This window comes from Stegodyphus dumicola, chromosome 2, assembly GCF_044657685.1.
Source record: "Stegodyphus dumicola isolate Sdum_Otavi_A_Nest chromosome 2, ASM4465768v1".
Taxonomy (NCBI): domain Eukaryota; kingdom Metazoa; phylum Arthropoda; class Arachnida; order Araneae; family Eresidae; genus Stegodyphus; species Stegodyphus dumicola.
In genome coordinates, this window is record NC_140769.1 from 222,910,831 (window position 1) to 222,924,040 (window position 13,210).

The window sequence follows — 13,210 nt, forward strand, 5'->3', positions numbered from 1 at the left end:
CATCATCTTTTATTAAGAAATTTGTTATTTCTTTAGATTTTACGGTGCCAAGTTCTATATGCTTTTGAGAAAACACATGCCGTTTACAGTCATCTTTTCCGCCATGAGCAACTGAGAAGTCTTTGTTGCATACACTGCAGTGTGCGTGATTCACAGAAATTTCGGATGCTTTAATGCATGGAAATTCTGAAGAATATGAATCTTTAAACTTCTGCTTTGATAATTTTGGCTTCTTCGTTCGAGGCAGCATTATGATTAAAAATCTTTCACCTGTTTCACAGTTCACAAGACACACGCTAAGCTCTCGCCGTAAACTACACAATGCAGCCGAATGCAGCCTAAACACGCATCAGCGAGGAACCTGGGAGACAGACAATTGGGTGGAACTATTGATAAGTCGTTAACGGTTGGAGTTACTGATCTACGATTGGCTAATTCTTCAAAACTAGGAACGCACTCAACACGTGATATATGATAACACGAGTATTCAGCCAATCATCGGATGAATTAGTTGGTTCCGTTTTGCGTACTGGTTCTCCTGCTCTTGTTTCTGTAAAATCCGTAGTTTTTTCCATACTTTTCGTAGCTCGTAGTTTTTCATGAATTTCCGTAGAAACTACGGAGAATCCGTAGTAGTTGGAGTCTATGAATATGTACTCGCTGTCTTTCTGTTGTTATTTAAAGTTGATACATACAATATATGTCGGCCTGCATAAAACAAAAATACAATTTTCAATTTTGAGTTTGGTAATTTTATGTATGTTTCTTTTTTCATCTCCTATATCTTTTTTGTTTTAATTACAATTAATATTTGTATTTAATTTTGTTTACTTTAATAAACAGAACATTATTAAGTTTATACACAAAAATATTATGTATATTAATTATTAATTTAATTTTATTTGTACTTTATTTGAACTTAGAAAAGTATATATATATAAATATATTTTGAACTTAATAAAAGTAAAAATAAGATGTTGAAACTCACCGCACTCTCATACTGAAAGTATTTATATCCTTATCTAATTGGTCAATTAAGCTAATACTTTGTATGATCATGTTATCGATCCTATTTACATTGAATTTCACTCGGTCTCTGGAATAATTATGTCCTAAGCCCAATTGAGCTTTGTCAACATCTCGTATATCTTTGAATCCTTTAACCAGTTTATGAAAATGAAAACGAATTCCTGGAAGAAATAAAAACAAAGCCAATGTTCAAATGAAAATTAAACTTAAAAAAACATTTTAATTAATGACATACATTAATGTATTTTGCTAAAACATTTAATAAATTATACAAATTTTTATATCACAAATGAACATTGCATCAGTATTTTACAAGTTTGCTTTGTTTGGCAGTGTTATCTGTGAAATTTCATTAATATTTCATGAATGATTCTTATTCTGAAGTTATGCCAAAAAGTATCTAAATTAACAATAAAAATGCAAATGTTCATTATATTAAAATTACAATTAAAATTTTTATGATGGAAGAAAAAGAAATAATAAATTTAACAGAGTATGACAATAAATGCACACCTGCACATTGAACATGCTATTAAATTTTTGCCATAAATAACTGCCAGTTTTTACCTAAAAATTAAGTGAATGGTTAAATTCGATAGATGTTTCGAACCCCCTTGGAACAGAAACATACTGTTCTTCCTTAATATTATTAAAAGGAAACATCTAGCTACTGAAATTCTGTTTAAAGCAATGATTATCAATCTTTTCTTTGTTCCACATTTGAGAAGCAGTTATAAGGGACAACAAATTAACAACTTTATTATAGTAAAAGCTCGACTATCCAGCACTAAACTAATCAGAAAGTTCAAGTAACTGGAATATTTAGAAACATTTAGTAAATGAAAGATTTGTAATTCCATTAGAAAGCTTCTAATACTATTAACACACATGTGTATGTATACACATTGCAAAATAGTGTGATTTAGTGCTAATAATGAATAAGTATGATATTACAAAATGATCATAATAAATTCATTTAGGTTTAATATAAATTCCATTAGTTCTTGATAAACTCAGTTTTTTAAAGATTGATCCAGGTTCTATTTTTTCCTCAGATTTTGAGAAAATGATTAATATTTGGGCCTACATGAAGCAGAGTATTTTCAAAGTTACAGGAGCAATGTCCAACAAAAGCCGCAACACAAGACTTTGGAATTGTATAAACAATGCCGATGTAATGTGAAAAAATTTATAAGTGATTTAAGTTTTTTATGTGCTATATCCATAAAAAGTATCTCGTTATTATCTAACTAAATAAAGAATGATCTGCTGATTGGTGAAACCTCTGCCAACTTTCATACTCAGTGGGATTTCATAAACAGATTAAATGTTGTACTTTCATGTTTAAGGCCAACAAAATTGTTGGTATACAGTGATGAGCATCATCAACCACCAACAGGGCAAGGGCAATATACTCTCTGTTCTAGGTGTGCCCTAATAAAACTGTCCCACTTCACACCAATGTGAAAGGACAGTGTAAAACTAACTCTCTGTTGAACACTGTATATATTGTAAAAAAATTAGTTATTCTTATTCTACGTTAAACATATATTAACATGTTGAATAAATGTATTCCGTTTACCATTCCATGTACAATCTCCTTTTGGATTACTCAAGACTGTGATGATGCTAACCACTGTCAAGAAATCAAGGTAAGAAAAACTGCTCTTTATCCTTATTTTGAAAAATGGCTCTTTTTCCTTCTCATAATATTTTGTTGTAAATATTTATATTTGTTACATAAATATTTACACCAAAAGATTATGAAACAATAAAAAATCATAGTTTTTTTTTAAAAAAGCAAGAATTGTTAAGGCTAAATTTTAGATTCCTACCTAAACCGAAAATAAATTTACGATGTAATAAAGGATGCTGAATTCAAATCAAATACAAATAATAAAACTGAATTCCAGTAACTATTCAGCATGGAAATTCAAAATGCAAATGCTCCTAATAAAGGAGGATCTTTATGATGTAATAGATGATGTACCTCCAAGCCCGAACAGTGGGATAGACGTGATTGGCAGTGTCGCACGATGATAAATTTATTTATTGAAGACAGCCAGATAATTTACATTAAACATGAAATAACTGCTAAGACTACTTGGGAAAAATTTAGAGATATATGAAAGGCCTAATCTCTTGGGAAACTATTTCTTTTACAAAAGTTTTATAGTTTGAAGCTTGAAGAAAATGTGGATATGCAAACTTATATAATAAAGAGTTATTCAAAAAGCTTAAGGCAATAGGTGTGGACATAAAGGATGATCATATTTCAACACTTTTCCTTTATTCAATGCCTAAATTCATATGATACACTGATAACCACTCTTGAAGCGAAATCAGAAACTGAACTACCCCGGAGTTCATAAAGGGGAAATTCATAGACAAATTCAATAACAGAGTTGAAAATAATTCACCAAATTCAAAAGCATTTAAGGACTTTCTTCAAAATAAAGCAAAGAGAGAAAAATTTTGCTCACACTGTCATAAAAATAATCATTTTAGATCAGAATATCTTGATCTAAAATCAAACCAAAAAAGTGAAGCATGGGGGAAAAAAAAAAAAAAAAAAAAAAAAGGCGGATTCTAAAAATTGGCAAGCAAAAATGCATGCGACCTTTCAATGAATCAAGAAGTGAAAATTAAAAAATGTGAACTTGATTCCAGATGTGGTATCACCACTCTGTCTACTAATAATACCATTACTTCAGTCAGCAGGTTGTTTTTAATAGCGGGGAAGTAATTACTTAAAGCAATGGCTCTCAACCTTTTGACAAACACACAAAAATTGAAAAACTTTAAAACCAACACTACATTTACAGTAATTATTTTTTAGTTTCTCAAAAGAAATATTAAAAAATATACATATTTTGCCATTAGCACAACCTTATTGACTATTTGTATTAAATATGCACACATAAAAAAGTGTTAGATTAAAAATTGGTTACTATTTTAATTATCAAAATTTAAGTTATGATACTTTAATTCTAAAATTTAGTGTGAAATTTGGGCCTGTTTAAGAGAGATCAGTTTCTTTATGTCTGGTCTTATTTAGTTTTAACTGTAAATTAGGATCCACTTTTAATTTTGTTCCGTATTTATTTTCCAAATATAACTTAGATGAAAATCCTTATTCACACAAATATGTTGTGCAAAAAGGCAATAAAAATTTAATAGCTTTACTTGAAATGCCTTCAAACACTATTTTCTGGTTCAGCCAAAAATTAACAAGTGTGTTATTTTTGAAATCTTCAGTTAGAGTTCAATCACAGGAAATTTCTATTAATTCATCTTTCTCAAGATAAAATTTTAGGTACATTTGAATAAAATGGATTTCAAATCCAATTTTCTTTCTCATAATCCTCGGAAAAATACAAGCTGAAACTGCTTATGAATGAAAAATACTGATTTTTAAGGTCGGATGCTATTCAAATTATTTTCAGTTAGAAAACTTTCTAAGAGTGGTAAGTAGCGTAAAATATTATTTTACAATTATTTGATTATTAGCTCATGGTTATATCATTGCATTTATTTTCTCTCTAATGGTAAACAAATTAAGACTTTAAACTTGTAATCCTAAATTTAATTCATTTAATTTTCCAAAAATATCAGCTAAATATGTTAAATGTGCCAACCATATTCCACTAAATAAACATTTTTGCAATTCAAATTTTGAGTCACAGAAGAAAATTCAAATTTCTGATCAAAGTCCAAAAAGACAATTCAAAATTTCCCTCTGGACCTTACTTCAAACAACCTTACTTCGGAATGTATCAGAAGTGTTTCATGTTCACTGTCCATGTCTTGGGATAAAATCGTAAATATTCTTGAACTTAAAACTTGGCTTCTGATAAGATTAACAATTTTCAAGTTTTGGGGAATTGTTCTGGCTATTAAAGCTTCACAATGAATGAAGCAGTGAGTAAATTTAGTTTCAGGTGCAACTTCCTTTATTTAAAAAATAACACTACAATGCTTCCCTGTTAAAGCCTGAACTCCATCACTGCATATGGCAATGCATTTATCCCAATATCATTCTCAGACATAAAATTGTCAATTACATTGAAAATTTCGCTTGCAGTTGCTCCATCATGAAGAGTCACAAAATTAATACTCTTCGGCTATTAGTTTATCTTCTTCAAAACATATGTAAATTAATAATTGAACAAAGTTCGCTATATCAGTACTTTCTTCTAATTGCAACTGTGTTTTATTTATTTATTTATTTTTGAATAAGTGTCTCTTTTATAGAATTTGCCATTTCATGAATACCTCGACTAAATGTTATTTGATAATGAAACATTAGTAAGTTCAGTAGCAGTTTTCTTATTGAATAATATTAAAATGATATTTTTAGCTGTTGGTAATAAAGTAGAAGTCCAGAAATCCGCAATGCTTGGGACCAGAGTTTGTGCGGATTTTAGGATTTTGCAAATTTCAGAACTGAAAATATAAATCATAGTATTCATAGTAAATAGGGTATATTAGATACATTTAATTAAATTATTATATACATTATTACATTAATTTATTATATGTGTTTAACTATATAAATATATATATTATATTATTCATTTATATTACAGGCATTTTTGAAAACATTAAGGATATATACAATAAAGACATATAAAAATAAGGGATATTAATAAAGCATAAAATATTTCATTTTGGTAGAAGTTTACAATTGGGTGCCCTTTGTTTTTTTGGTGATCCTTTTTTTAATGCCAAGATTAGTGCCAGGAAGCCATAATTTCAAGATGGCCGCAACAAAAAACCAAAATAAGAAGTCCAATAACTGCACAAACTCGGTGTCCTCGGTATTTGGCACATTGATCTATTTTTAGTTATAAAAAACATCAGAGAATTGCACAAACTAGGCACTGCACACTGCCTTAACTTGGTCCATGTACACATCGATTTATTTTCACTTTAAAAAAAAAAAAAAAAGTAAGTTAAAACTATCATGGTAACCAAAAATGTGGTTTCAAAAAATTCCAAAATTTCACAAAATTTGTCGCTAATTGAAGAGGCACCCAATTCTACACTACAGCCTTCAATTTTTTTTTTACATCTTTCTGGTAGATGTTTTAAAACTTTAGAATGCTCCAAAGTATTTTTTTTTGTAAGAATCATAATCTTTTGCTCTGTGACACAGCTCTGTTGTTTTAAAAATTTTAGGTATTTTTCACCATGTTCCAAGCCCTCATTAAAAGATATTTTCTCACTCCTATCAAATTCACAATCTGTGTTGGTTCAAAACAGAGCCAATGTCAATGACTTCATCATCGGTCATTTGATGAGCCAGTGTTGGCTCATCTGAACACATCATACATTCAACAATATATTTTTCTTGCAAAAGCCTCCTCATTTTTTCTTTCTTTCGAATATAAAAGCAATTCTCTTACTTTAACCCTTGCTGCACTGACCCTAAAACTAGAAAATTCACTGTCATCACTCTTAGTTTCAATAAACAGAGAAGATGGACATACATTATGCCAGGCATTTACTAATGTTGTTTGGGAAACAGAATTCCATGATTTTGCTAACAAATAAATGCAGTCTTTGATGGTGAATTTTTTTCATAATCACAAAGTCAAATAGAATAGTCACCTGAAAGAATTTTTTTCAGAAATTCTGATTTATTTTTTACCTCGATACAGATTGGAGGAGGGAAAACTTTTTATCATGATGTCAATAATTTGGTATTTCTGTTATGAGTAATTATTATTTGGTAAGTATTTTTTCTTAGATATTTCATTCTCTATGTTAATTTGGTATTTCCGTTATGAATAACTATTATTTGGCAAGTATTTTTTCTTAGATATTTCATTCTCTATGTTGAGGTCTCTGGAACCTAATTGAATGTTTATATTTTGAGAGGTAACGCGAATTTCAGGTCGGTGGACTTTTGGTATTTGACTGTATAAGGTTTTCTTTAATAGTGTGAGTCTTGGCAATTCTTAGGCCTTACTAGGTAACTAGCTTCTAAAGCTTTTCCCCTTCAAGTAACAAAACCTTTCATTACTTGTTTACTGTTTTTGAACTACAATAATTTCCTCTTAAAATATTCTTCAGATTTTTCTTTTAAGCTGGCATGCTGGATAATAGTTTACCGCAAAGAACAAATTGAGGTTGAGGATGCATTTCATCTCCATTCCAAGAAATCGAAAATGATAACTTCCGTTACATTTTCTATAAACAGTTTTTCTTTCCAATATTCTTAGTGTTTGCAGATTGGCCTGGATCCACCACTTTTCCGATTAGTCAATCCTAGCCATTTTCCATTTTGAAAAAACTGGATTTCTATTATAATTTTTTCACAAACATTTAAATGCACAATTACGAGTTCTTAAAAAACAAATGACGATATTCTCAAAACGTGCAGAAAAGTAAGGAATACAAAATAACATGAAGACAAAATGCCTGTTATTAGAGACCACAAAGTGAACTAAAAAATTAATTCTAATTGAAAATAGAGCAATCTCTAAAAGCATACTTACCAACCTATGACACTCAGAAATCAGAAGATTTTTCACAATGTTAAAAAAACTTTTTAAATCATAAAAATATAATTTTTAATAATGAATTAATTTTAAATAGTTACTAATTCTTAAATGCAAGCAACACAAAACAACCCATTTCTATTACTTGCATCGTTGACATTTTAATCAGTTTTTGTACAAATCTTATGAACAGTGGTAGATTTTGCTTTTGTTATGAAACAAACTTCATAATTTTGTTCATAGCAACTGCCACGTAGGCCTGCTTTCGCTAATTAAAGTTTTTCTAATGTGTCATCACTAATATTAGATCTAAATTTAGTCCTTGTTTTCGCAACACTGAAAAGCTTTTCACATTCCGCATTAGTATGGGGAACTGTCAAGATGGCCAACATAATTCTAGGCAGTTTACTATATTTTAACATTCCATCAGCACCTTTCAGTTTTCCAATTAAACTCCACTAGATGTCAATCCTAGCTGATTTTATAACTTCATCCAAGTTTTCTAATTGTAAACTGCAAACTTGCAACTGCAGTATTTATTGGTGGCAACACCAATATCATCATCTTTCATGACCAAATGAAGTAACACAGGAAATCTATTCAAAAAACACCTTATATCAGAAAAATATGCACTTGCTGGAGCAGAAACATCAGCAACTTTAGCATGTAAAATCACTTCATCGTTGATTGGAAATTTATGTAGTATGTAATCACATACTCGACAGAAGTAACTTCTAAAATGAAGATAAAACTTATTTTTGTCTTCTTCTGAAAGTTCTTCCACTACTTTTGTAGTTGCAGCTCCAATTACCAAAGAATTACAAGAAAAAGGCTCCAGCAGAGAAGAGACATTCTGCATTAATAACTTTTTGGTCCTTTGTTTCCGAAGAAAAATTTTATTTTTCATTTTTTTCAAAACAACTCATGTTGTCCTTGTGTTTTTGTGTACGCACATGTTTGAGAACATCCGCCCTTCCACCATGCGAAATCAAAAAATCGCAATGACAGACGGTAAACATCACAAATTTATTACATTTCCTTCAGAAAATAAAGGAAGGTAAGCCAAATGTGTTCAATTTTTTAAACGTACATGAGTACTTCATTCTCGCAGACATAACAAAAGATGATAATTTCTAAAACTATTTCCCGAAGGCATGTAAACTCGCACAACTCGAGACAAGATGAACAAAGTAACTAAAGAACATCCAAATAACAGCCTTGAGCTTGCTTGCTTTGTGCTCATTGGCTAATATATGCCAGATGACATGCAGTGGAGCTCGATGCCAATTGGAGAACTGAAGAACGATGTTTCTGGATATGCATGCTCTCACTCACAAAGCAGAAATTCTCATCTGATTCGCAAGGTTTTGTTTTAGATATAATCAAGAGAAAATTCAATTGCTTTCAGACATCCAAAATCACATTTTTTGTTCATATAATGAAGTACAGTCAAAAGTCTTTAATCCGGACTCGTCGGGACTTATGCGATTCCGGATTATCAATTTTTCCGGATTATAGATCATCAGTTTAAATCTGGTAAGATGGCATGCAGAAATTATAAAATTAAAAATATGAAATTGTAATTTATAAAATAATGAGCCATTATGATCTAAAGGGTATCAAAATTTACAAAAAAAGAAGCTTAATATTTATTTGTTTACTTTATTAAACATTTCTTTCAACGCGCGCATGCGTAAAGCATACATTACGCATAGCCGAAATTAGAAAATTGCAACCAGAAAACTATTTTATTTGTATTCGTGCTATTTATAATGACGAGGAATTTGATTTAAATCATATCAAAGACGGAGTACATCGAGATGAAATACTACATTTAATAAGGAATTATAAGCCGAATAAAATAAAAACATCTGCCCTGAAGATAACGATAGTGCTGACAGATCAACTTCCAGTTCATTGCATGCCGCGACGTGCCCAGACAAACCAGGATATTACTTGAACTGCTGTGAAATGTACCACACATTACAATGTGGTAATGCAGTACTGTTTTCTACACAGATGGCATTCTGTTTGCAGTAAGTTTATAATTTTTGTATTCTTTTCATTTTTCCTATTATATGGATTAGGTCATATAATCCTTAGACTTGAGCAATTGATGTGTAGGTAATTGATGTGCATATAATTTTTATTTTGCATCAACACTTTGAAATAGTAGAAATATTCAACAATGCCAATATCTGTACTTTTGTTATTTGAGAAGATTTCCACTATTTTTTAATAAAGACTTCTTATTGTCCAATTCTATGTTTTATTTCTTTTAACCTATGGCTTTGTGCAATATGTCAATAATTTCTTAGAATAATGACCAGATGCAAGCAAATAATAAGTTCATCTAAATATTATTGAATGTGATGAAGTCTTAAAAGTGCATTAAGTACATTACTTAAAAAGTCTTAAAATGCATCAATAGACAAAAAAGGGGGGAAGGTATACTAATCCTGCATTTTTCCTTCAGATGAAATTTGGCCTGATCCATAACCACCCCATTATAACTGTTGGAAAGGCATACCCACATTATACATCGAAAAAGCAAAATAGCACATAGGAAACTAAAAAGATTGCAGTTTCTTCAAAAACTAAGTTACTTATGAGTTTCATTTTCTATGTAAATAGTATTTTCCTTTATAGGTGATAATCTAAGTCAGGAGTTCTCAACTGGAAAGGGGATTTCACAGTTTTTCAAGGATATGATCAGCCTTTTATTATATAAGAATTTAATTATAGTTCACAATTTAAAATAAAACTTTTATACAAGTTTTAGTGTTTATTAACATTTATTACACTTTTTGTTGTTTAATTAATAAAACAAGTTTTAAAAAAATCTAAATTTAAATGAATTTATACATGTATTTTTTCAGTTCTGAAAGGAGGGAGGATGATCTTTTAGCAATGGTAAAAGGGGTGCATGGGCTAAAAAGGTTGAGAAATTAATAAATTTCATGTTTTTAATAATCATAATAAAAAAATTGTGCTACTTCTTACCTCTAAGTAATTCAGGTACAGCACCTGAGACACTGCAGTTTATTCCTAATGCTTCAGAAATGGCTGCACCTAACTTGGCTTCACCGACTCCAAGAATTGGAGGATGCTTTTTAGATTTAGGCACATTATTCTCTAAAAAATGCTGTAAATGAGGATGAGGTATTCCTGTTAAAAAAGAAAACATAAAAACCATATTTAGCACTTTATATTTACACTGTATCTAAAAAAATAAGCAACAAAGAATAAAATTAGTATAACTCGAGAAGACAAAAGGTTACAGCAACAGAATCTGTGTATGTACCTTGCAGTTCGATGCAAAAGCAGTTCTGATTTCTATAATCACACACAGAGGTGTGTAATGCAATGGATATAAAAACAGGTTCACATCAACAGTTGCTATTTCTTTTATTGCACTGGATATTATGTTTGTATGGTACTAATTTCTTTGTTCCAAATTTCTGAAAAAAAAAATGGCATTTGAATGAAGTATGACACAGGTATGCAATCAGACGCATCCATTCTGGGGAACGACCATCAGAAATTGCCCTAGCCTTAAATGCCATCCATTCAATCATCAGCCGCTTGTGGAATCACTATCAAAATGAACATACAATATCACAAATACCTGGCAGCGGACGTGAGTTATAACCGTGCGTGTAACCATTATCTGCGTCTGCAAACTCAGTGTTATCCGATGAGTCCAACCTGTCAACTTGCTTTGAGAGCTGCAACATCATCAGGAATAGTGACATTCTGAAAAACTGTTTGTAGACGGCTATATATTAAAGTCTTTGGTATTCCAGATGACCATCACTTTGTGTGTTCTACTAATGTCATTTTACAGAAGAGAGCTTGGTTACAGTGGGCTCTGGATCACATCCATTGGACACCACAGAAATGGCAAATATATTATTCACCGACGAGAACCAATTCTGAATAAATAATAATTCCCACCAGATAAGGATCTGGACAATCCCAGGAACTTGATCTTAAACTCACAATATCACTGAAAGACACAGCTACAGTTGTGCTCATGTCGTGGTTTGGGCAGGGATAACAACTGGCAGCTGAACTGATCTCCACATCTTTACTTCCAGGTCAGTGACAGCAGTTATTTATCGGGATGCAATCCTCGGCCCATATGTTCATCCACACCTGGCAGCCATTGGTCCTGATGCCATGTTTATGGGCAATAGCGCCAAGTACAAACAGCTCGCATACGTGGAACATGAAACATTGCATCATATGGAATGGCCAGCATGTTTGCCCAACTTGAACACAAGGACATCTTTTTTCTCTGCAGTCCTCTCCGGAAGCTTAATGATTTGACAACATGTCTTCTTCGAGAATGGGCATGTATCCCATAGTGTAACTGATGACCTGCTTGCAGGTATGAACTGTCGCTATTGAGCCTGCATCTTCAGTCGAAGTGGTCACATGCCCTACTGATGAACGTTTGCAATTAAACCTTCTGTAGCACAAGATAGGAACATTATGTTTATGCTACTCATTTGAAAACTGCAAATGACTTGTTTATACTGCTTGTGTATGTTTATACTGCTCATTTGCAAAAGTGAAAATGACTAGCACTTCTGCAGTTGAAGAAGGTTTTACATTATTTAAACTTTTAAAACTAGTCTTGCAAATTTATGAATATTTCACTTATTCTTGTTACTTTATAACTCCTCTGATAACGGCTTTTAATTGTTGGAAACATCAATCATTATTGCACCCCTTTATGCTCAATGCTAATAACAACTGCCATCATAACCTTGCCCTCTATGATATTCAGTGTCTAGATTCAGATCTTTCAAAATTGCCTGTGAAATACTATGTAGAGTAGTAGAAATAAGAGAAATGAAACACAAACTATGTTCAGAAATCTTCATGTGATCCTATACAACCATATCGTTTGCACAAACTTTCATGCTGTCTTTGATTTTTTTTTAAAGATTATCTGCATACATAAGAAAAGAATATAAAATTTAGGGTACCTATGTATTTTATTATTACTTCATTTAATACTGATTTTTTGATGTAATTAATTATCAACTGAAATTTAAGTATGTTACATAAATAATAAGTTATATACCAGGGTTGGCCAAACTTCATGTCAGTAAGAGCCACACGTTTTAATTCAGGAATGTTCGAGAGCCGCATCTAGATTTTCGAAAAGCCACAAGTTCATATTTACATCATTATAGAAGTAGTGGAGGAGGTTTTAAATAGAAAGAAATCCCTGATAACTTTGTAAAATGAGTCTAAACTAATTAATTACTTCTTTTTTGACACTGAATAGTTTTAGTTTACCATATTTCATACATATATTTTATATGAGCTGTATCTGGCTCGCGAGCCGCACTTTGGCCACCCGTTATATACTTTGTCAATTACCAGTTTTCTGGAATGTGTTACCTGCTGATTACGAAGACATTATTTTATGACTTTTTTTTTAAATTTATGTGATACATAGGTAACACTCACTTTTTTCACTTCTTTTAATACATATACAAATAAAGGCACAATATACAAATAAAGGTAATTTTTGGTTAATGTGCCAACTGCAATTGTGCACCAGGTGTTTATTTCATCTCATGAGTAATTATGCAATAACATAACAGCAAATAAGGTGGAAGAACAAGCATCGATCCAATCATATTTGGTTCTAGTTA

General features: G+C 31.2%; 2 protein-coding genes across 3 annotated transcripts in view; one reads left to right on the top strand and one right to left on the bottom strand.

Moving 5' to 3' along the window:
• The window catches only part of Arp10 (Actin-related protein 10), a 144,532-nt gene that overhangs the window by 52,487 nt on the left and 78,835 nt on the right, over positions 1-13,210 (top strand). For both annotated transcript variants that reach the window (XM_085811806.1, XM_035350319.2), the window contains exon 2: positions 2,647-2,681. In XM_085811806.1, coding sequence (XP_085667932.1) covers positions 2,647-2,681 — 35 coding nt within the window. The remainder of the gene's footprint in view (positions 1-2,646; positions 2,682-13,210) is intronic.
• The window catches only part of Nop56 (Nop56 ribonucleoprotein), a 57,975-nt gene that overhangs the window by 33,765 nt on the left and 11,000 nt on the right, over positions 1-13,210 (bottom strand). The window contains exons 3-4 of the mRNA XM_035350316.2: positions 10,539-10,703; positions 989-1,190 (exon numbers count right to left, since the gene is read on the bottom strand). Coding sequence (XP_035206207.2) covers positions 989-1,190; positions 10,539-10,703 — 367 coding nt within the window. The remainder of the gene's footprint in view (positions 1-988; positions 1,191-10,538; positions 10,704-13,210) is intronic.